This window comes from Geospiza fortis, unplaced genomic scaffold (assembly GCF_000277835.1).
Source record: "Geospiza fortis unplaced genomic scaffold, GeoFor_1.0 scaffold161, whole genome shotgun sequence".
NCBI classification, from domain to species: domain Eukaryota; kingdom Metazoa; phylum Chordata; class Aves; order Passeriformes; family Thraupidae; genus Geospiza; species Geospiza fortis.
In genome coordinates this window covers 1,587,067-1,610,253 of record NW_005054375.1, presented here as the reverse complement: position 1 = coordinate 1,610,253, position 23,187 = coordinate 1,587,067, and the positions used below count along the sequence as shown (strand labels likewise).

The 23,187-nt window shown below is 38.9% G+C and overlaps 1 protein-coding gene across 2 annotated transcripts; it reads right to left on the bottom strand.

The window, feature by feature from the left end:
- ZFX (zinc finger protein X-linked) lies at positions 1 to 23,151 on the bottom strand. Of its 2 annotated transcripts, none has more exons than XM_005424894.3 (8): positions 23,136 to 23,151; positions 17,935 to 18,023; positions 16,929 to 17,495; positions 7,953 to 8,102; positions 7,618 to 7,761; positions 7,393 to 7,527; positions 5,111 to 5,251; positions 1 to 3,818 (listed from the first exon to the last, which is right to left on the bottom strand). In XM_005424894.3, the coding sequence occupies exons 2-8, from the start codon at positions 17,993 to 17,995 to the stop codon at positions 2,632 to 2,634; spliced, it is 2,385 nt and encodes a 794-aa protein (XP_005424951.1). In that variant the 5' UTR covers positions 17,996 to 18,023; positions 23,136 to 23,151; the 3' UTR covers positions 1 to 2,631. The 2 variants fall into 2 exon arrangements, with proteins under 2 accessions (XP_005424951.1, XP_030916059.1); XM_031060199.1 differs by lacking the exon at positions 23,136 to 23,151 and adding an exon at positions 23,088 to 23,112.
- Between the last annotated feature and the right edge of the window lie 36 nt (positions 23,152 to 23,187).

Below are 23,187 nucleotides of genomic sequence, written 5' to 3'. Positions count from 1 at the left end.
TTAAAAGGAAAATATTTTGAATTTTATTTTTTCACGTTATTATCAAGTACACAATTACAATAATGTCACACATCCCTATATGGTTCTATGTATTTTGTTTTTTTCTTTTGTCTTTTTTACAAAGTGTACAGAGGGAAGGACATATACAATATTTAACAGGGTATTCTCTACAGAACAATAATTTATATTATGTCCTTGTAAAAATCTGTACCTTTTTTAAACATTAAACTGAAACATCCATTTTATAGCATTTGCTAAGCAAATTATTTAAGAATTAAAACTAACCTGTAACTAATGTCAGTACATTAACAATAACTATAACTTCATTTTCTCTTTATACAGACAAATACATTTTACAAAATCCACTTGACCAAACCCTTAATTATTAAAAAAAAAGTTTCAACATTGTGCTTTAAAAAAAAAAAGTGGGTATGATTCCAGGCTACGTAAGAGAAAGAAAATGCGTAAAATTGTGTTCTTTGTCTTTCAGCTTATTTAAAAAAATAAAGTTCAAAATGGCTAAAATCCTCAGCACTACTATGGGATTTTCTGCAGATTTTGTACACTTTCCAGGCTTCCAGTTAAAAAATGCTTGAACATAAGAGAGGAAAAAAAAAAGTAGTCACAGGCAAGTATTTTGCAAGAAGCGAGTGGCAATCTCTGCTGGGTTTTACTTTATCTGGTTTGGCATCAGCAGGCAACAGACACTACAGCCATGAGGAAATCCACTGGCTTCAGCGGGGATTTCAGGGAAGGCACAACGCAGCACAGCCAGGAATTACACACTACAGAGTCATGGAGTAGCAATATTACACAAGAGCACCCAGTAAGTCTGGGGGGCACTGCAAGCAGGCAAAGAAAGAAAAAAAACATCCTACAACACAGGCAGTGACATGGCTTTGGACTCTCCTGAACTGCACACTACAGACAAGAATTTCAGCTTACAGTGAGACAGGAGGGATGAGCAATAGGAGCAGGGCTTGGTAACAAGACAAATTACAAAAGGCCTAGAAGATGCATATCCAGAAAGGAAACCTTTGTCCCTCTATCACCCCAGACTTGAAACTACCACTGAAATTCCTGTTTGAGTTCAATTGGAAGTTCACCTGCCTAGAAAGAGGAATTAACACTGGCCCAGCCTCTGAAGCCTTTCCATTAGGGAATTGTTGGTTACAAATCTAACCTAATCTGGCAGGCAGCTGGGACTGAATTCTGCAATCCATCATCAGTGGCTGGGATGAGAATTTGAGCAAGGGGAGCAGGGCCATGTCCTAAAATCTGGCCTGTAATTAAAATGGTTTGGGTTTTTTGCTCCAAGGTTGTTGTTAAAGTACATGACTTTGTGCTTGATGCATTTACACTGCAATTAGCAAATGATATGTAGCTACTTTATAATAGTCTTCAGGTGGCAAAATTGCATCTAATAATTGTAATATTCTCCCAGCTGTTTATAAACAGATTGAAAGAACTGGGTTAATTCTGGATACAGTACTAATTATTAAACAGCTACTAATGGCTCAGGAAAAACATTTAATATAGTAACAGAACAGCATCTATCATAAGTTACGTTTCTTATTAAGGATATCTACGTTACAACGTCTCTACTCCTTATGAACTCATCTGCTCCACTCCATTCTCTTCTTAAGCTCTCATTGTAAATATCTGGTTTCCAAAATTGAGGCACCTCTTGGTCTTGAATTCTATTCTAAAACAACTAACAATAAAAATGTGACTTGAACCACAAACTGCTCTTTCAAAGAAATACCAACATACATAAAAGCATAAAGTTTGAGGTACGTTTACCAGCACATACAGACAGTTGTGATCTATTGTTAACTCTGCAAATGGAACAAGAGTATTTTACGTTTCCAACATTTAAGACAGCAATAAAGTGGAAAAAACCCAACTCTTGTAACACACAAAATCTTTCAAAGACAAAGAAGCACAGAACAATAAATGTAATATTTGCGCATATTTTGAATTTGCCCAGGAAAGATAAAAACCGCCCCAAACCATTTTTTAAGTATTTTTCTCTCTGAAACCAGAATGAAAACACAAAGTGAGACCTGTAACTCCTCAACTAGAAAACAGTTAACTTGCCATGAAGTCTGTATAGTTAAAACAGGACAATCAGGTGGGCCCTAGTGACTTTACTGTCAACATGACAATTCCCCATTTTATACACACCTCTGACAATTTTATCAAGAGAAATTTCGTATTTTTAAAATTCACGACAAAACTGCATTAACATGGACACTGTGAGTATCAACGAGATCAGTAAGATAAATATACTTAAATAAACTATTACGGTTGAAAAATTCAGTAAGAGACAGGGTTTACTTTATTAAATGCAACTTTATTGTTGCCATCTTTTCTTCATTTATTAAACAAACTGAATAGAATTCAGAACACGCTATTGAACAAAAGGTATAAAAGTCGACTACAAGCAATAATCCTATTTTTATACAGCAACAAATCAAATGCACAGTATTTTTTTTGTTTTTGTTTTTTTTTGTGTGGTTTTTTTTTGTGTGTGTGTGTGTGATCGCAGGTGATTGGCTTTAAAATAAGCTAACTGCCTGAAAGGCAAATTTCCTTTATAATTCCAGCCATAAGTCTGTGAAAGAGACTTTAAGGCAGCCCAACATCTTTATGATGTCGCATAATGTGCTGGTTCTTCTCTGAAGGCCTTCGGAAACCTTTCTTGCAATACTCACACCGGTGAGGGTAGTCTTTTGTGTGAATGGAAATCACGTGCCGTTTGAAGCCTGAGGCGTCTGTAGTGCTATACTCACAGTACTCACACTGATAAACTTTCCTGCCACTGTGTGTTTTCATGTGTTTTTTCAGCTCATTTTGTTGCCTAAAGCCCTTTCTACATCTCTTGCACCTGAATGGAAGATCCTTTGTGTGAACTGAGAGTATGTGGCGACTCAAAATGAACGGATCTGCAATTTTAAAGTCACAATGTCTGCATTGGTGCAATTTTTTACCTTTGTGAGCCGCCACGTGTTTTTTCAGTTCCGAAGGCCTGTGAAAGCCTTTATCACACATATCACACTTATGAGGATAGTCTTTTGTGTGGACTGAAATAATGTGTCGTTTCAGATCACTCGAGTTTGAGCTCTTATGGTCACAATGCAAACACTGATGCGTTTTACTTTCTTGATGCATAAGCGTATGCTGCTGCAGCTCTTTGGTATCTGAAAAAGTCTGGAAACAAATGTCGCACTTGAGTGGCGTTTCCTTACTGTGTTTAGTCTTTACGTGGGTTTTCAAGTTGGAAGAGTCGGCAGATCGGTACTCGCAGTATTGGCACTGGTAGGGCTTCTCGCCAGTGTGGATCCGCATGTGCTTCTTCAGCTCCGACGGGTGGCGGAACCCTTTGCCACACTCCACACAAATGTGAGGAAAGTTCTTGCTGTGGACAGCCAAAAGGTGGTGACTCAGTAACCCTTGTTCTGCTGTCTCATAATCGCAGAATTTGCACTTGTGCATTTTATTAACTCCTTTGTCCCTGTGCACCATCTTGTGAGTGAAGAGAGTTCCTGCGTGAGAGAAGGTTTTCCCACACTCATCGCATTCAATAAGCTTCTCTGTTTTGTTGGTCAGCTTATGACTCTCCAAGTGGTTATGTAAACTTATTTTTTTATTCGTAGTGTAATCACAGTCTGTGCATCTGTATTTCTTCTTAGTAAGAAGGTGCTCTGGGTGGTTTTTCATGTGCCTTTTCAAGAAACCTCTGGATTTAAATTTCTTTCCACAAATCATGCAGGGATAGACTGTCAATGGATGACCGTCGGGGCCAATGATTATTGCTGAAAAACAACAAAAAACCCCTTTATCAATATTATACAACAATACTACACTTCAGTAAATGTCAGATGTTAACAATAAGATGAATTGTGGAGAAAGATGGGATACATACATTTTACTATACAGATGTTCTTCACCTCAAATAATTCTATTTTGAAGAATTCTGACTGAGTTCACACATTAAATACATGCACAAACCAATGGCTGGTGCAAAGAACAGCAGCCAACTTGTTAAACTGAATATCATCTAGTAAGCAAAGTACACAATCTTCTCTTGACTCGCCACAAATCGGTAGAAAAAGTTTAATCTTGCAGTTTAATCACCTACCACTGACAATTCAGATGCCCTGAAACTAACACCTCCTTCTTGCGCCATCTGTTACAGCTACAATCTGAAGAGGTACCAAGCAAGAATCAATAAGAACATATTTCACATACAGAAACCTCAAAGCTTTGGAAATTATTTGCACTCGTCCTGAATTTGCCTAGGCAAGTTAAAAAAGCTGTCTTATCCAAAAACGTTTTTTAAGGAGAACTGAGCAGCTGGAAATAGAAAAGGCCAACTTTAATTTGCAGTTTATTAACTTAAGCTAAACAAAACAGAACTCCTACAGTTAAGTCACAATCTGGAAAGAAACTTTTAGTATTATTTAAGGCAAGGCTACTGAAAAAAAAGTTGTGTTTTTTTCAACTTTATCAAACCAAATAAATATTCTGACCATAACACAATAACAGCAGAAAACAAATTATGCCATAGAACACTTCTGTTCTCACAGATGAAAGGAAAAAGATAGGCACAAATGTCAAGGCAGTTTTATTTCACCATTAAAACAGGAAAGGGTATAGAAGTTGCACTACTGAAAATTAATATACAATGTTCAGACTTTCCAGTTACCTACTGAGCTGATATAATGAAATGCATTGTTCTACATATTTTCAATAAAGAAAAAAAGGGGGGGTTTTAAAAGGCATGATTACAGAATACTATTTATCTAACATCGCATTTTAAAGTTACAATAAACATTAAAATGGGTGTGGCAAGTATTAGTCTATAGCTTTTTAACCTTCTGCTATAATACTTTTTCCTATGTCAGATGGCTTCCTTTAAAACACCTGCTGCAGTCAAAATCACCCATGTATTTAGAATTTGTAAAATAAAATATGTACTCATTTATAAAGCAGAAGTGTTGTCAACCAAGTAATTCCCCAAATCCCTCTTTTTACAAGACACTCCACATGGATCTGTTTATGGGCAAGTGCCTGGATGAATGAGAGCCAGGCACCACATACTCACCTGTCTGATACTGTCTGGACTCAGGTCTCCTCTTCTTCTTTGGTTTTTGCTTGGCCAGCCTCCCAAGTCCAGATGACTCATCTATGTGCAAAAGAGCACTTGCAGTGCCATTCCGACTTTCGATGCCATCGTTATTATTACCTACCAAGGTAAGTTCAAAAGTTACCCACCAACACTGCAGGTAATTCAAGCACAAATTCTACAATGGTAGTAACAGAAATTATAAACTATTATCTGGACATTTAATCAAACAGTAATCATGTACAGCATAAGCTAGAAAATGTCTCACCAGGTAACTCAGGAATTATGTTTGTATCATGAGCATTAGCTTTGTTAACCTAATTTTACAGGAGAACATAATGTACAAGAATTAATGGCTTTTCATTACACAGAGAATTCTCCTTCAAATGCAGCATTTTTTTGAATCTCTTTGGTTGCTAATTATGCCCAAAATGTTCAACATTAGTAAATAATAGCATGTCACAGTATCCACTGCCCAATTTTCTTCTCAGTCCTGAAATACATTTGTGTGTGATCTCTCATTCACTTCCGTCTGTCTGAATTCACCTGACTGAAGTTTGTCACACACCAAGTTTCTGAACTGGAGCTGTGATCAAAGAATCTTTCTGAACAGCCCATGAAGTGGCAAACAAAGTACACTACTTACTATTTAGACACCTGATGCTTTAGCACTTACAAATTCTTTCTACTGGGAACAAAGAGCATGCTCAGTATTGTGTAACAGAAAGAAGTAAAGAGTTTCTGCCTCACAGAGCTTTGTGTTTAATACACAAATGGTATCACTGTATGTAAAACAAACGTGAAAATTACAAATACATTCAAGAAGGTATTTATTGGCTAGCAGTTGAACATTGGTGATTTAAGAGCATAAGTGAACTTTCAATAATAAATGTTGTGGTCAAGTATTTACTTCAATCAATAAAAGCCAACATTTCCTAGTGAAAGCAAAGTACACAAGTAGGACAGAAAGATTCAAGAAAGTGCAATATGCTCAACAGCTGTTCCTTTCATAGGGTGTTGAGCATTAATATTCGTGATTAATGTAAGGAGACTCAGAGCCAGGCACATGTGCAGAGCCTGAGGATTCTCACCTATATGCTGGCTCCAATGTTCCTCTGCCATTTTCAGGCCTTCATGCTGAACTTCTCCCTGTCCCCACTATCTCTCACCCTGTATGCAAGGCTGTTTAGTGCTGACAATGCAACCACCCCACTGTTTCCCACATTCTTAAATTCTCCTTTCAATTCCATCTCATTGTTTTTAACACATTCTGCTCAATTTTCTCCCCCTCCTCCAAAACCACTGAATGTTTAGTATCCAACTTCTTTCAAGTTCACCCGATTTCATTTTGAATGCCCACTCAGAGTAGCTTATGTCATTTCCTTCTCACTCAAGCTGGGCTCACCAGTATATGGCCTAAGATAAGGCTTTGGGTGCACTACCATCCATCCCCTAAGTAACTTTTAAACACACACTGCTCCCTGAAATCTTGCCCTTCCTGACTTATGTCCAAGATTCCAACCCCCACTGTATTCCCAGCACAATTCTCTGCTGGCACCATCACCACAATCCACATCATGCAGACATGCAAGTTTTGTCCTCTACTCCACTATTTCTTTTGTTTTGTTTAGAAGGAGAAAGGGGCAAAGATGAAATTCTGGTCTTAAGCTTACAAAAGTTTGGCAAACCAGTCTGTGCACCAGTTGGTGTTCACATAACAACAATCAAGAAAAATGGTTCTGCATGCTGGAAATACTCTCAAGGTTCTGCTACGACTTTAATATCTCCCTCAAACTTCTATTTATTAATCAATTAATTATTGCCATTAGTGAAACCATGTGTTTATATGATCCTTCTAGAAAGCACTTAAATCAAGCTAGACCTCAGTGCTGCTTTTCACTGCTACATTGAATCTTACATATTCCCATTTGCTTTCTTTTCAAGCCAGCTCTCACTGTGTCCCAAAACTCTGAGGAATAAAGGTACTGAGATTCAATTTTTAGCTGGAAGCTCATGTATTTCCCCTTTCACACCATGAAAATATGAAGGAAAATATCTGTTAAATAGAAGCAAGAAGAAACCTGCCTTAAAACTTCCCTCTTCCTTTCTTTTTAAGGCTCATTATGCTAAAAAACCATTCTTAAACTAAAACTCTAGAAACAAACACAAAAGCACAAGTACTCTAGACAGCCCTCCAAAAACCAATCCGTGGTACTTTGCTGCAGTGTCACTCAAGGATAATTCTTTCCAGTATTACTTACCATAAGCTGCTGCCCAAGCTATGGGCATGAAAGTTTTAATCTCGGTGTCATCGATTTGCTGTTCATGGGCGGCTGCGGCATCCTCCTCCCCTACAATCACCTCCATATAAACCTCATCAGCTATTTCTGCAACATCTAAGATAAAAAGAAGTTTACAAAAAAAATAGGAATGCTGCACTGCTGAACGTGAAAATCCCTGCTCCCAAAGGAAAGCCACCTACTTACTTAAGTCTTCGTCTTCATGCTGAGAATCATTTACAGTCATGTAAACCATTTTCTCCCTTGGAATACGAATACTGCTGTTCTGATCGAGCAATCCAACTGCATGGTCATTCTCTGGCTCACTCTCCACAATGTCTACTGTGCCCCCTAATTAGGAAGACCAGAGCAAAATATTTTAAATACACTTCACCAAAATCTATGCTAAACCACAAAAAATTCAAAGTTTGTCAACTCTTTAGTATCAGACTCACAGGTTTTTACATACCACTTGAGAGAAACAAGTCTCATGCAAAATTTCAAGTGTCAGGTTGGAGTATTCTCAAACATGTGTATTTTACCTAAATCGTCTTCTCCAGGATCTGCTTTGAATATATAGACCTTGATGACTTCTGGACAAATGCCATCCACTTTACAAGAGCCACTTTCTGACTCTGCTTCCATGGTAATTTCAGCAGAACCTTCGTGTTCTATCTTACCAGCATCATCCACTACAAAAACAAGTTATTACAATTACCCAGTCATATGCAGACAGACATATATGAAAGACATATTTATTAATTTATAACTCAAATTTGGAAGCAGTTTAAAATTAAAAAGTTGTGATAAAGAACCTACCCAGTAATATTTTTTTATATCCTTGAAAATAGTGACAATAAACACAAAAATAAATCCAAGCTGTTATCTTGTAGTTAAGGTGGAAGTGCAAGAACGCTGCAACGACAGAACTAGAGGCACGAACACCGCACCAGGCAATGCTAATAAGGAAACTGTGATCTGCATCAAGATGATGGTAGGAAGAAAGTACACATAAATACTTCACTCTGTGGCATAATTTCACTAATAAGCTATTAATTGTTCTTTTCAAAAGCATTATCTGTTGCTCAACCCTGTCTCTGATGCAAGTGGTACTACTGCTGGCCCTCAGACCTGGTTCCCTGCCAAGCACTGGTACTGATGCTTTTCCAGCTGCCAGGAGAGGAAACCTGAACGGCAACTTCAGGAAGAAACTCCTCCCCTTTCCTCATGCCCTCCACAGCTGGGGACGGAGCACAGCACTGAGCGCTGCCCTCCCACTGCAGGACTCCTTCCTGCAGGACCCTGCCCTGCATCCCTGTGCACTGGTGTCCTTCCTGCAAGACCCTGCCCTGCACTCCTGCTGCAGCCCTGTGCACTGGTGTCCTTCCTGCAGGACCCTGCATTCCCATCCCTGCTGCAGCCCTGTGCACTGGTGTCCTTCCTGCAAGACCCTGCCCTGCACTCCTGCTGCAGCCCTGTACTCCCAAACTTGGCTCTCCTGCCTCCAGAAGGGCACTCACACCATGCTCCAGCCTGAGCTGCTGAAACTTGCCCAGAATCCCACATTATCCATGGCTGACAGCCAGCTTTACATGGAACACTCTTGGATTTTTGAGGTATACTGTATGTGAGCACCTCCCCCCATCTTACTTTACCAAGAACAGGTTTTCAAGAAAAAAATAGTAAGTATGCATTCACAAAAACCAAATCCAGCTGTCAAGACCTTTTAAGAATCCTCCAATTTTCACAAGCCCCAAATGTTTCTTCAGTACTGAAATTATTTAAGAATTCTTAACGTGACAAAATACTTTGGTAATTTGTGACTTTACTGTCACTCCCTCAGTCATGCATGACTTCAGTTCATGGCAGAAAGAATGGAATTTATACTAATAGAAGTCTAAGAACTGTCCTATAAATGGTGAATAATTTTTAACTACCAAGCCTAGGACATACCAAATACTTCACAAAGTATGCTTACTTTAATAGCACTCATTGAACTACTCTCATAAATAAATCATAGCTTTATACTCAGTAACTGCATTCTTAAATTTATTTTAATACGTACCTTAAAAAAGCTCAAAATGTTATTACTATTATTTTCCTGCCATGAAGCCAATAAATTAGCCTTTGAATTAGATAAACGATCACACGTTCTGTCTCACATATCCAACATAACTGTATTTAAGTACAATTTCTCAATCAGGCATCATTACTCACAAAAAAATATGAATAACATTAAATTATAAAGCACTAACATAAATTAGTCTGTCTCTCTCCTTACCAAAAGAACAGCAAAAAAAACTAAATACTTGAATGCCAAGATCAGGCTCAGTGGCCATGGTACAGACTGTTTCAAGCAGTAGGATGTTTAAAAAATTACTTTGTGTCACAGGACAACAAAACATCTTGTAGCTGAGCCCCAAAGCATTTAAAAGTAAAACCCTTAAGACGTTCTTTTGAATCACATTAACAATGTAGCTCCACAGTGTGTATATTCAGTTACTAACAGACTTCCATGACTTTGTCAAATCGGTGACATACCAAATGTCACTGGAACTCTGACAAAAAAGAGAACTTGCTTTTGTTCCTACACTACATTTATGTAGCTGTTCTCCCTTAACTTGGCTGTTTCCAGTGTCAGGCACATTTACTTGGAAGGCTTTCAAATCAGTGTAGACTGACTTTACACCTCTGAAGCCAAAAGGGAAGTCTGCCACCAAGATCAACTGATGCTGGAACATACCCACGAGGAAGGAAAAGCATGGCTGAGTCAATCAGAGAGAAAACAAACCTATGTGCATGGTGTGAAACAGGCCCAATCCAGAGTTTTTTTACTTCCATTTATACATGGAAGTATCCATTAATAACTTTCACACAACAGAAGAATTCTAGGTCTTAAAAACATGCTCTATTCATGTCTTGAAATAAGTTCTCCAAGATTCTAAGTATTATTTTATCCAACATAATAAAAAAGTTGCCATACAATTCAGAGTTTGTTTATCCCTGCATCCCCTTTATATTCAGCATTGTTTTAAAATATAACAACTGGTTTAAATATTTTTAACAGAGCCATTAAACTGTAAGGAAATTGATGTGTAGGGAGGTATGAGGCCAACTTTTCTCATCCAAAAGGAAAAAAAATTCACTCTTGACAGGTGGTAATACTTTAAAAACTGAAGTCCCTGATGGGCTTGAAAAGCAGTAATATTTGCAGTATAGTAACAGGTAACAGGATGAAAAATAGTGCGGAAAGAAAAAGATAAGAAAAAGATAAAAATCAAAGGAAGAACCAAACAAGGTGGAAGAGAATGGGTATTATTACAGAAAGTACCAGTTCCAAGGTATTTTATCCTATGGCTACACAAGCATTTATTTCTACTAATTCACTGGCAGTGTTTTATGAAATTTGCTTTCTATTTAACATTTGCCCAAAGCTTCTATATTCTCCGTGTATCTCAGTCTCACAATCAGAGAAAATTATATTCAGAAATATTTGACTGATCAATGTTTCATGCTGGAACTCTGGTGATATTAATTTTTCATTTGAATTCACAGCCCATCAAGGGGTCCCACAAATTACCATCCATGGCTGATCTTCTTTCGTACTGCTCCTCTTGGACATTAACAAAAAACAAACAAACAAAAAACCCTGCAAAAACCCAACAACAGCAACAAACCCCCCCAAAAAACCCAATCAAACAAAAGAAAGTACTTCAAAGAATTAGTTAAACTTCTGAGAGACCACTTCCTTTTAAGTAGAGCCACTGAGCATTACTAAACTAATCACAAGTCACATGCTAGAAAAAAGTTCAGGCTAGCATTACTCCAGTGCTGTCATACCTTGTGGCTCCATTTTATCAGATATGAACTGGACACTAAAAACTGTAAATGTCTGATTTTTCCCCCCTGTACTAGCTGGTAGCTTTCATTCAGTAAACAAGTGGATGAAGACTAAATCTCAAAAGTTAAAAAACCCAAACCAAACAAAACCCAGAAAAATTACCAGACACAGTATGAATCTACACGAATTGCAAGAATGCAGTCTATGGTTAGTTTGCCAAAATTCTTCACAGGCGTCACTGATTAGAGCAGCCTGCTCTGTGCATACAATGAGCTGCAAGAAACAAATAAGTATGTGCTTCTCCAATGTTGCAACAATTGCTTCCACATAAAGATAATGCTAGAATTGTGATTAAAAGCCCAAACAGATGAGAAAGGGGTCACACAACACGAAAGCCACAGCATATTTAAAACCTGTCTAGTTAGCACTTATAAGCAAATCAACAATAAGAGACCAACAGGTAAAAAAAGGAGCAAGGAATAAAGTGAAGAAATAAAAGATCCAGGCAACGACAACAGATTCTATGTGATCTATCACAATGACAGCATTGGTTTCCTAGAAAGTACTAAATTTAATTTAAAAAATCATATCATAAACTAGTAACAGCCAAAGAACAATTTTCTCCAGTATCTCTACCCCTCTATTAAAACATGTTCAATGGCATTTCTGGGACAGAAACAAGTTCCTATGCATTGATAATAAACTCCATACTTAAAGCCCTGTTGAGGCCAGTTTCCCCACACAGAAGTATAAATGTCAGGCCAACATCCTGATTTGCTTCAACAGAACACCTTTTCTTTAACCATACACTTTCCCCTAGATGTTGCTTTTAGTTTTTTATTATATCAGATATTTGAGGGATAGGCAGATAAAGACTTTGTACCCTTACTGTGGTTTATTTCTAATTAAGAAATGCAAATATAACTCCATTTATTTTTAATAGATTCCATAACTTTCTAAACTTTTTCTTTCCTACCATTTCTCCTCTATGTGGGATTGAGGAAAATAAAAGGATTGTAAAAAGTAAAATTCCCTTAAGCACAGACACCTTCCACCTTTTTCAAATACCCACTGTTTATTCCTAAAAAACACACCAAAACAAACAACCTAAGGAAAAATCTATTTACACCAGTTAAACAGGTCTTAAAAATGTGTCAATGGAGTAATTAAACAAAAATCATCTATTTTGTCAGCCTTTATGTTCCCAAATGGTTCTCTAAGCTGCTAAAAAATGTGTATCATGGGACACTTGTCTGCTCATAAAATAAACAACTCTATTTAAGCATTCTTAATGAAAAAAGCCATTACTATTTTCTCTAAAACAGATTAAAAGCATTGTTTTCCCCCGACTTTGTTATTTGTGACAGCAACATCTACTTCACTCAACAGCAGACAATCCCTAGTCCACTGAAGAAGCTATTTTTACCATACACTTATTTCTTGAATGGCAAAGCAGGTTTCCTAACCTTTGACAAAAGAGCAATCTGCTCTATTTTCATTTTAATTCATTGCTTTTACATGTGAGTACATCCTATGCATCTAAAGGTCCCCCCAGGGCAGTAATCTAGCAGAGGTGTAATTCCTGAGCTCTCAGCTGGGATCTAACACTTGTCCTTCTTGTGCTCTGCCCCTAGCACACAAACCAGACAGCTCTGAGACATCCCTCAGCCCAAGGTAATTCTTATTTCCATCACCTCTCAGGGCAACCTCCTGAGCAGCCTGAGCTGCAACAGCTGCTGATGCCACTCCAGTGGTCAGACAGAGGCATGGCAAGTTCTATTTCTGAGAAAAAAATGTGATTTCCTGCATCTTTAGCAACCTCCAGGGGAAAAAGGGAGATACTTATGCTAAAAAAGCAATTTAAAGCACTTTGCTTTATTGACTTGAAGGCTACTGGATGGCCCTAAGGAAAAGCATGAACCCTATGGCTTGGTACATCAGATCCATTGCTTTCAACCTAAACATCCAATAAGGACGAAAAAAGATTGATTTTCAGAGGCCTAGGCGAAACCTTTCTCTCTCAGTGAGTTACCCTGGGCTCAGACTCCTGTAATGGAAAGTGTTAATTCAGACAAAACAAACATGAGACATGTCTAAGTCAGAGAAAAGCAAAGGGATGGATGGATGGATGGATGGATGGATGGATGGATGGATGGATGGATGGATGGATGGATGGATATAACACAGCTCCCATTTTTGCAAATATTTAAATTCTTAAAGCTGCAGTTTAAGCCTTGTGAGGCTGCCCTTCACTCTTTTCAGACTCCTCGCCTAACTTTTGTCCCTCACTATTTTTACTGCAGTAAGAGTATATCAGGATACAATTTTTCATCTTACAGAATCAGTTAATGCCAGAGGATGTGTCTACCATTGCCAAACAGAATGAAATCAGACAAAAAAAATTTTTCCATTTCCATCCTATTGCCAGGCACAGGGTGCTGCTCTCCTGGGTTAGTAAATGTAGGATGTTTGTTTTGTTCTGACAAACACCAGTTCATCTCACCACTACTGCTTCACTTAGGGAGAAATGGTTTTCCAAGCTACCAAATAATTAGTACCAGTGTGAGTTACAGCACAATTTATACTTTCCTGACCCAACTCATGAACTGGCTTGTTATGGAACATGCAAAAGAAAAAAAAATTATTAAACCTCCTTTCATCTTTTTCAAGCCACTAACTGGTAAGTTTGCATTCTTAGTTGAATGAGTATCTGATTCTGCTCTGCTGTAAGTGCCTCGAATCTACCATGGAATAAAAATGAATCTTGAGGGCAAAGACAAAGTATCCAAGAAAAAAAATAACTACATCAAAAAGTAACTGGTGATACAAAGCTGTGCCAAGAAGCATTGCCTTGAAAATGAAGACAGCAAAGTCATATTAATGCCAAAGCTAAATTAAATCTAACTGGGAAAAGAAGTATTAAAATACTGAGTTCATTGAAGCAAAGTCACAGAATGAAACCCACAGGAACTGTACTCTTTGAAAAGACAAATCAGTCTGAAACTAACAAAGAAGGTATAAACACATAATAAAAAAAATGTACACACAGATTAGTCATTCCAAATCACATGTATTCAGGATAAAGCTAAGAAAATGACCCTAAGAAAATATATGTATACTCGGCTCATTAGGAACAAAAATGGAAATGCTTATAGAGAGCCACAAAACAGGAAAAAGCAAAAAGATTGTGCCAATAGCTTCCACTGAAGAAAACAGATGGAGAAACCTACAACAGGAAGAACACGAAGTGTCATCCCTTGCTTTTCAAGTGCCTCTCTGAAAGAAGACAGGCAAAGGCATTCTGAAGAACAGTCTAGCTCACAGATCTGGGAAGCAGAAACATTTGACTACTGTAATGGCAGACAAGATTACATTCCAACATCTGCCCCTGCAGTTCAGAGAGTTTTGCCAGAATTAAACACAGATTTACAAGTTAGGATGAAAAACCCAAAACTGGATTGGCTGATGTTACTATCTTTTGAAAACTAAGTTTAACTGAAGAACTGAGATAGGCATCAGATCAATGAACACATACACTGCTGATGCAAACAAAAAATAATAAAAAATTAATTCAAATCATATTTTTCATACAACAAAGAGACTGTTTGGCAAGACAGCCTTTACTTGATGGAAAAGCACTAGACTCTGCCTTCACAACCAGAAGAACTTGTTAAGCAGGCTTTAAACACAGTAGGTGGTAGTAGGGACTTCCCTTTAAAATGAACTGTAGAACATTAAACACAAGTAGAATGCATATTTTGTAGCATAACGATTATTTTAAGTGCTGGCTTATTTAAGGTTCTGAATCTAAACAAAGTACATTGCAAGAGACATTTAATAATAAAGTATGAAACTGCAGAAATACATGACTGAAGATGGAGAATACCCCAGCACAAGTGAACAACTGAATTTCTGTGCTTCCTGCCAGTCACCAACTGTTGACTACTGGTACATCTAAGAAGCCTCCCCAGCTAGGCAGGGATCATCCAAAGCGGCCTCTACCAAGACATTCTGTCCTTGTTCAGCCACTGCCAGCAATGAACACACATCCACCCCCCTCTCTGTGCATTTACACAGGCATGGTTTGCAAAGGGCTCCATGGCAGCAGCCCCAGAGGCCCTGCTCTGCTGCAGGAGGAAAACCTGCGCAGGAGGGCGGAGCAGAGACCCCTTGAAGAGCTACAGCCAAGGACATGGAAGAGGGAAGGATCACAACCAGAATTAGGTCTCAATTATCCACTGGCAGATTATCCAGTCTGTTGTTTAACTATGCAGCAGGTTCAGAAGCATGTGAGCTGCTTTCAACAGATTTAACTTGGGTCCAGAATCAGAAAGTCTTATCTGTACCACACCAGACAAGAGTGCATTCATCAGTCTGGATCAATACAATTTCAGAACAGATCCCCTGACCTATTTCACCTCAGTACAATCCTGCAGTTTAATTTACAATATTTTGTGTGATCCGTATTTTGCATTATCCCATTTCATTGTTTTCCCAGATAATAGAGAATTAACTGTACCTCATATAAACTCAAAACATGGCTGCAACAAGGTTACTCAAGGAACTCAAGAGATGATAAATTAAGAAATGCAGTGATCCTAGGTAAGGAGAAGCAACATTAAAATTTGTAAGTACAGAATATAAAATTAAAACAAGTTATTATACATTTCAAAAATATGTCCAAAAGTAAAGAAGGGGGAAAAAGGGAAAAAAAAAAGAAAAAAGGTAACTGAAGCAAAGCATGAAGCACCCCTCATAAATGAAATCATTTAACACCACACAAAACTGAAGTGCCTGAAATGGCAATTAAACAAACCAACCTAACAAGGCTTTTCTATTTCTACAATAAATAAATGTTCAGCATGACACTGCGATGTTCCCAGGTGCTGCACTGAGTAATCACTATAATAAGTAACACACTTAGAGTAAACTGTAGTTCACACAAATGGATATCCTCACTAGAAAAAGGATTGATGATATGCTATTTTTCTCCACCCTCTATTTAAGCCTTTTGAAATACAATTCAAAGGGATTGTGCCACTGCTCCAAAGAGAGATTAAGATATTCACTTCCCAGCTATGAGCAGCAATAGCTACTCTTTTTGTTACCTGCATACCTCTGTCCTTTGTTTAATCAAGAGAAGAAATCGCATCCTAACAGCAAAGAAAACCATATTGCAGTCTGTATCCACAATAAATGGAGTGCAAGAGGTGAGGGCTTAGCAAAAAAACAAGACAAGTATTGGATTTTCAGAAACCACGGTTTTTTACTCTTTCTTTTTCATGAAATATTTTTGTTTCCTAATGTCTTGATAGTCATCATAGTAACCTGCACATATAAGCATTTTTAAACATGGACACATTAATTTTCTTTCAGTTCTTATTAAGTATATGGCATTTAGTTTACTGGAATTCTTTCTCTTTTGTTCATATGCTATAAATTGCTACAGAAAAAACTTATAATCAGACATGCATTTGCCAGTATTTCTCTCCATTAGCTTCACCAGAACTTTTAGCTGGTACACGCTCCTAAAAATCCCTCCGTGTGAGTATACTTGTGAGATCTACATTTCAATAAAAAAATACTGAAACTCTGCTTTGGGTATTGTCTTAAGCCCTCTCTCACATATTTCAAGCCCATACCATAAGAACTTTGATGGCTTTCCCCAAACACTTACAGGAAATCATAAGGTAATCATCACAGTTGCCCTTCTCATCTTGATGTTCCACAGGGATTCCATTGGCATCAATCACTGCCTCTGATGCACAGTCTGCTACCAAGACTTCCTCAGAAACAACATCTGTTCCCAGAGTATCAGTGACAATATCTGCTTCTTCAACGTTATCATGAACTACATGTTCTACGTGTCCAACTTCAGGCACATGCATTGACTCAGTTGTCAGCACATGCTCTGGTATAGACATTGTCTCTGCTGTTATGTCAGAAGCTAAAACATCATCTGGGACAGTGCAATGAGCCAAAGAAACCTCTTCAGCCACGTCTGTGTCCAGCACCTGCTCAGGAATAATGACTGTTTCAGACACATCTGGCTCGTCCATGATATCTGGGCACTGAACATCCTCGATAACAACATCCTCAATGACATCCTGGATCACTACAGAGTCTGGATCATCAGGAACAAAATTATGCACAGTTATATCTGAGTCGACCACATCTGAAACAAATACTGTTTCCTGGACTTCCACAACAATCTGATCTCCATCTATATGTGCTGCATCAGCTCCTGAAAAACACAATTAAAATAGCACTTAAATTGTAAAACTGTCTCATATGAGGTGGTAAATAATTGAAATTACTTCTGTTCCCCTTCAACTTTCACACTATGCTGCACTTTAGTAAACAGCATATGAACTATTAAGATAGATAGATAAAGCAAGTCCTCAGTAGATGCTAACGTAATTAAGATGAACAAGATTTTCTCTCCTGAAAACGATTTGCAATTTTTAGACTCTCCCCCAACACCCAAACAACTATTACTTGACTGAAAGAACAGTAGCTCATTCATATTGCTGCGAGTAATAAAAACAACCCAAACTCAAAAGCAACTACTCTATACAAAAGCATTGATGCAGCACAGCACTTCTAAGCAAAGGCAGAATAAACAATAGTCAATTGCATCAAATGTGAACACTCCTATCTATGCATTATCTCTCCTTACAGACCTGTTGGATCAAAAAATGCATTTGGCTCATGTGGCTGCAATTCAAGCCCATCTTCATCCATGGCCTTTAACTCTCATCAGTCACAGTGTCTGCAGAAGACAAAGAAGAAAGGTTATTTCACTGTATATGGTGAAGAAGGTTGCCTCTGTCTGTGCATGGAAAAGTTGACATTTTGGGTACATGGAAGTTAACACACAACACCTCATGACTTGAAGATGAATTGGATTTTACTTGGGGTCCCTCAGTGTGGGATTCTAGCAATAATACTCTGGATGACCATCACCCACAGTTTGAACTAGAGTGTGAGATCCAACACTCTGGGTGCATTCTTCTCAAAACCCAATGGCTTCACAAACACAGAAGCAGCTCATAAAGGAATGAGAAAATATGATTTTCTTATCATCTTAAAAAAAAAAAGACAAAGCCTAGAGATATTCCTGTGAGAACCTTAATCCATCATATTCCTACTCAAGGAACTCAAGTCCCTATTGGATGGGGAGGAATACAGAACTGTGAAATCATTAAGGCTCAGTATGATAAGTTAAACACAGAGAGCTCATTATCTGAAATGCACACCAGTTCTATGTCCTCATGCTCATTCTTGGACAGTCGGGAAGAGTTCACTCTTATGTCACTTCAGGAACTTAAATCATCAATGTAAACTGCTTCCAGAGTATAACATCAAATGTTTTAAAACCTAGATCCGCAAATGTTTTCAAAACTCTTGCCCTGAGACAAAGTACCGTAAGTATCAAAAGTTAGTTCTCAAAAATCACCAAATGTCATGTTCTACCAAAACTTTTGAACAGCATGTCAGCATTTCAATGCATACTGACTCAGGATTTCAGTCTTCTTAATGAAAGAATGAAACAAGACCATAAAGTTAAAATACTTATAAAAATGTCAAACTGCAATCTAAATTCTGCTGCTTAGATATGTGCATTACAGTTAGGATCAGGCAAACCTAGTTAGGTAAAATGCAGTCTAACATAAACTTGTACTACTCCCTTGCACTGTAGTCCAACTACTTTCCTACATGCAGAATGAGCAAGAGGCAACAGAATGTTGCTTCATGTTTCTGCTTGTTATTTCTGTAGAAGTGGAAATGTTCTTTTTCTTCCTCACAGAATTTCTCACAGTCACAGGCAGAAAGCTCCCCATTTCTGAAATACTTTCAAAAAAGACAGACAAAACATCAAGATTCTACCCAAGGTTTCCATAAGAATCATAACCTTTCCAAATTACATCAACTAACATTTACATTCATTAAGGCTTTATCAGGGAAACTGCTATACAAAAGAAAAAATTAACTAGTCCAAAACACAAACCTAAACCCATAATCTAGAACAAGTATTTTCTGAACTTGCCCACTTTTTAGCTCAAATTTTTTCAACTCTTCACCTCTGGAACTCTCTTTTGGGGTATTGTCCAGCCTCCCGTGCAGTCACTTGGGCCTTCTCTTTTACAGAAGCTGAGGGAGAAATATAGCCAGACATTGAACTGGAAGAAAAATAGTGGAACACTAAGAATTTTCCAAGGTGTTCTGTATTTGTGTGATGCTCAGCTGGAAGGTCTCTGTATTCAAAAGACAGATAGCTGTGCTAACAAGTCATTGTGCTATCCAACTGGACATAAATTGTCTCCCAGTTATTCTGTCAAGCACTTCCACCTGAACTGCCCACCACGAAGAGGAACAGCTCTTCACCCAATGCTTTTTTCAGAACCAAGACAGAAGAAAAGTGTTTCAGCCTCAGATGCAAGAAATAGCTTGACTGATGGCAATCAACTTCTGCCATGCCACAGAAACAAGAAGAGTAACAAAATCCCATACAGTAATTCCAGCAAGAATTATTCATACCCAAATTGCTTTCTTCCCATCTATCTGGGATACACCCATCCAGTCTACTACCAATGTTCTTCCTATTCATCTTGACATATTTTCTGTGCCACCTTCACTGTTTAGTTTCTTCTCTTCTGCTGCTTCTTTCCCAACTTTTTGTGTGCCTGCACCAATATCATGTTCACTATATCACCTCCTAATTTCATCCCTCCAGCGTCTAACTCCAGTACCCTCCCATCATTCACACAAACCTCTGCTACTCATCAATTTGTAGCAAAGATTGTATTGGAAATTAGGAGGGGTTTTTTTTCGGTAGGAGGCAAAGGGGTACTAAGGGTTGGCCGAAATAAAACTGCCTCTCTCCTCAGACTACAGACACACAGGAAGATGGAGCTGTCTGTCCTGATCTCTGGGAAAAGTTCAGATGCCCTTTGTGCCTGTGCTTTTGAGGGCTGTATTATCATGCACATCAGCCTGCCATCTGCTGCGACCTGAGCAGCCTGAAGTGTCAGTTCACCACCTGAAGAACTGGCATTCATTTCCTCAGCTTCCTGCTTTCACCACCTACCTGACCACTGCACCACAAATTCCTACTCCTTATGATTCATGCCTGTACTTTCTCTATCCTATCTGCTCCCTAAATTCCTCACTTCACTAAGTGAGGCAATCTTTCACTGTCCTTCTGTCTATCCTCTTCACCCCTGAGATGCAGAGGTGTCCATCACTACTTCCTAGTTTCCTGTAAGTGCCCACTGACACCATCTCTTCCCTGTTTTTCTTGTTTTCTGGATTCCAGGCAACAGATTCTAAACCCAAAATATCCCTGTGGTGTTCAGGAGCTGCAGTTTCACAGCAGTGACAGCCCAGCACACCACATAATTCTGACCTCTTCTGCACTGGTCAGGTCTTCTCATCTACACTGGCAAAATGTGCTCATAACAAAGGCTCAGGCTCCATCAAACCAAAGACACTTCCTGGCACGTGGCTTTCAAGTCTCAGTCTTAAAAAGGCAACCAACATTTGCTTTGGTGCTTGTTTCAGAGTAGAAAGACATCTCAGTGCTTTCTCTTTTTTTCTCTCTTTTTTTTTCCTCTTATTAAATAATGTTTCTCAAAATGCACTTTAGCATACAGATCCAGCCAACTCCTACCCCTGTGCAGGTTCATAACGAGTTTGGAAGTGCTCCACAAGGGCACAGGACCCACACCCACAGAAATTTGCTGCAAGAAGATGAACAAAAGAGGATGCAGGCATTTAAAACAGGAATTAACTGAACTATCTGAAATAGTAAGTGTCCAAATCAGAATCTGCAATCCAAAAAGGCATAAAGTAACTTGTCTATGGCTGAGGCAAAAAAATACAAAAAGATTCCTGAAAACACTTCAGGGTTTGAGCATTCTATCCAGGAGATGAGAAAACACTGTTTCTTCCTGCTTGCTCTTCTGAGCAGAGGGTGAGCACAGGGGCACAAGATGCAGCCACACAAAGGAAGGAACACCACAGGGCTCTGTACCTGTAGCAGCAGTTCTGTGACACCAGAAATACCAGAGCTGCTTCTTGCAAGCACCACAGAGAACACCTTCAATTCCCTGGCAAGCACCCCAAGCTCTGTGGTACCATAAAGGCTAGGAAGCAATTCCAACTGTTCACTGCTCTGCAAGATTTCAAGAAGGACAGAAACTCCTCTCAGTCCTCCAAAACATTCTAGATGACATTTACCTCAGGACCCAGTTCTGGCATCAAAACTAACAGAATCAATTTTTCAGTTCCATCTTGGGAACCCAAATTCTCAACGAAAAGATGGTGCCCAGCCATGTCCCTACACTTGGTCTTTCTCAACTGTGTGTCTCTTTGTTCAAGTCTCAGAAATTCTGGTTACACTGTTCTTCTACCACTGGGACAAAAAAAAATCTGAGGTATCCAAATCAGGTTTTATAACCTCTGAAAAGAGCTAAACACCTACACCTTCTACTTGGCTTGGGTCCATGCCAGCTTCACATGGATCAAGAACTAATGCAACTCTGTAATACACTTAATTCTGTCCATACAGTTAGTTTTTACAAACTGATTTTCACCTATTTATTCAGAGACTTGGCTGGTTTTGGCTTTATGGAAGTCAAGGTAACATTTTCAAATGGAAGGACAGATGGAAAATTACATATTAATGGAAGAAATGGTATTAGTATATTAGCAATAATCTTCCAAAATAAAAATGATCATGAGAACAATCAGTCAAGAAAAGCAATGCAGACAGTGCACTGCCACATTAGAGATCCTTGACTCAACAGACCTACCAAGGTAATCAAGATGAAATAAAACGAAATAGACAAGCTGTCATGCTTTAAAGAAGGAGAAACTTTAAAAATAGAGTTCCTTAAAAGAGGTTTAAATATCCTGAAGAAACTGTTTCTCTGCTCTCACCAAAAAAAGAAGAAAAAAGAAAAAAAGGAAAACGGGGAAAAAGGAAAAGGAGAAAAAATGAAAACTTCAGAAAAGCCATCCTTGTGAAAAAGAAATACATAGCATAAGTATTTGCCTACTCCTAATTTTCAGTAAAGCCATACACCAAGTATCCAAGCAGCAAAACTCTTACAAATCAAGCCATAAAGCAGCAAAATTCCCCACGTGCAAGTGCTGGCCCCTACCCACGCTGGGATGACGGAGTGTACAGCCACAGCCACGCTCCCGTCGTGCCTCGCTCCATCCCATTAAAAACTGCGGCACGCCTGGCATGTCCCATTTGGGTCAGAGCCCCGAGCCAGCGAGGCTCCGCCGAGCTCCTGAGGCGGCTCCGGGCTCAGTCCCCGCCACCGCTGCAGTGTCACAACTCGCCTGACGTGACCCACTTGTGGCAAACCCAGGGCACACACACACTCACGCTGTCCTCAGTCGCTCACATAGGAATGGCAAAAAAAAAAAAACCCTACACTCCCTAGAGGATTTCATTCCTGCCTTGAAAATAACCCCCGTTATCACTAGGTGGAGAAACACAAGAATAAAAACGACGTGTGAAAACGACGTTGTAACAATGTGATCATTCAGCTGCTAATTTCTTGACGCATCTCCCTCAGTTTTGGCAGGGGAATCAGTGCTGATGTTCTCACTGCGGTTCCGTAAAAAACAAAAGAAACACCTCAAGTCATTCCCCTCTTTGTTGTAGTTCAGTGGTGGGGTATCTGCAGAAACCGGTTAAAGAAAAGGGTTTTCTCCAGATTTCACTGCAATGTTGCGTGCCAGACGACAGTAATTCCAAAGGAAATAAGCTAATTCTTAACAAAACCTAAATTAGGGAAATGACCGATCCCAGGCGCACCTTTGAACCAGCACCAAGGGGGCCCCAAGGGATTAGGGGGCTGCTTACAGGGCGAGTGGGCGAAGGCGTTTGCGGGAGAGCTCCCGGCGCTGCCGAGCCC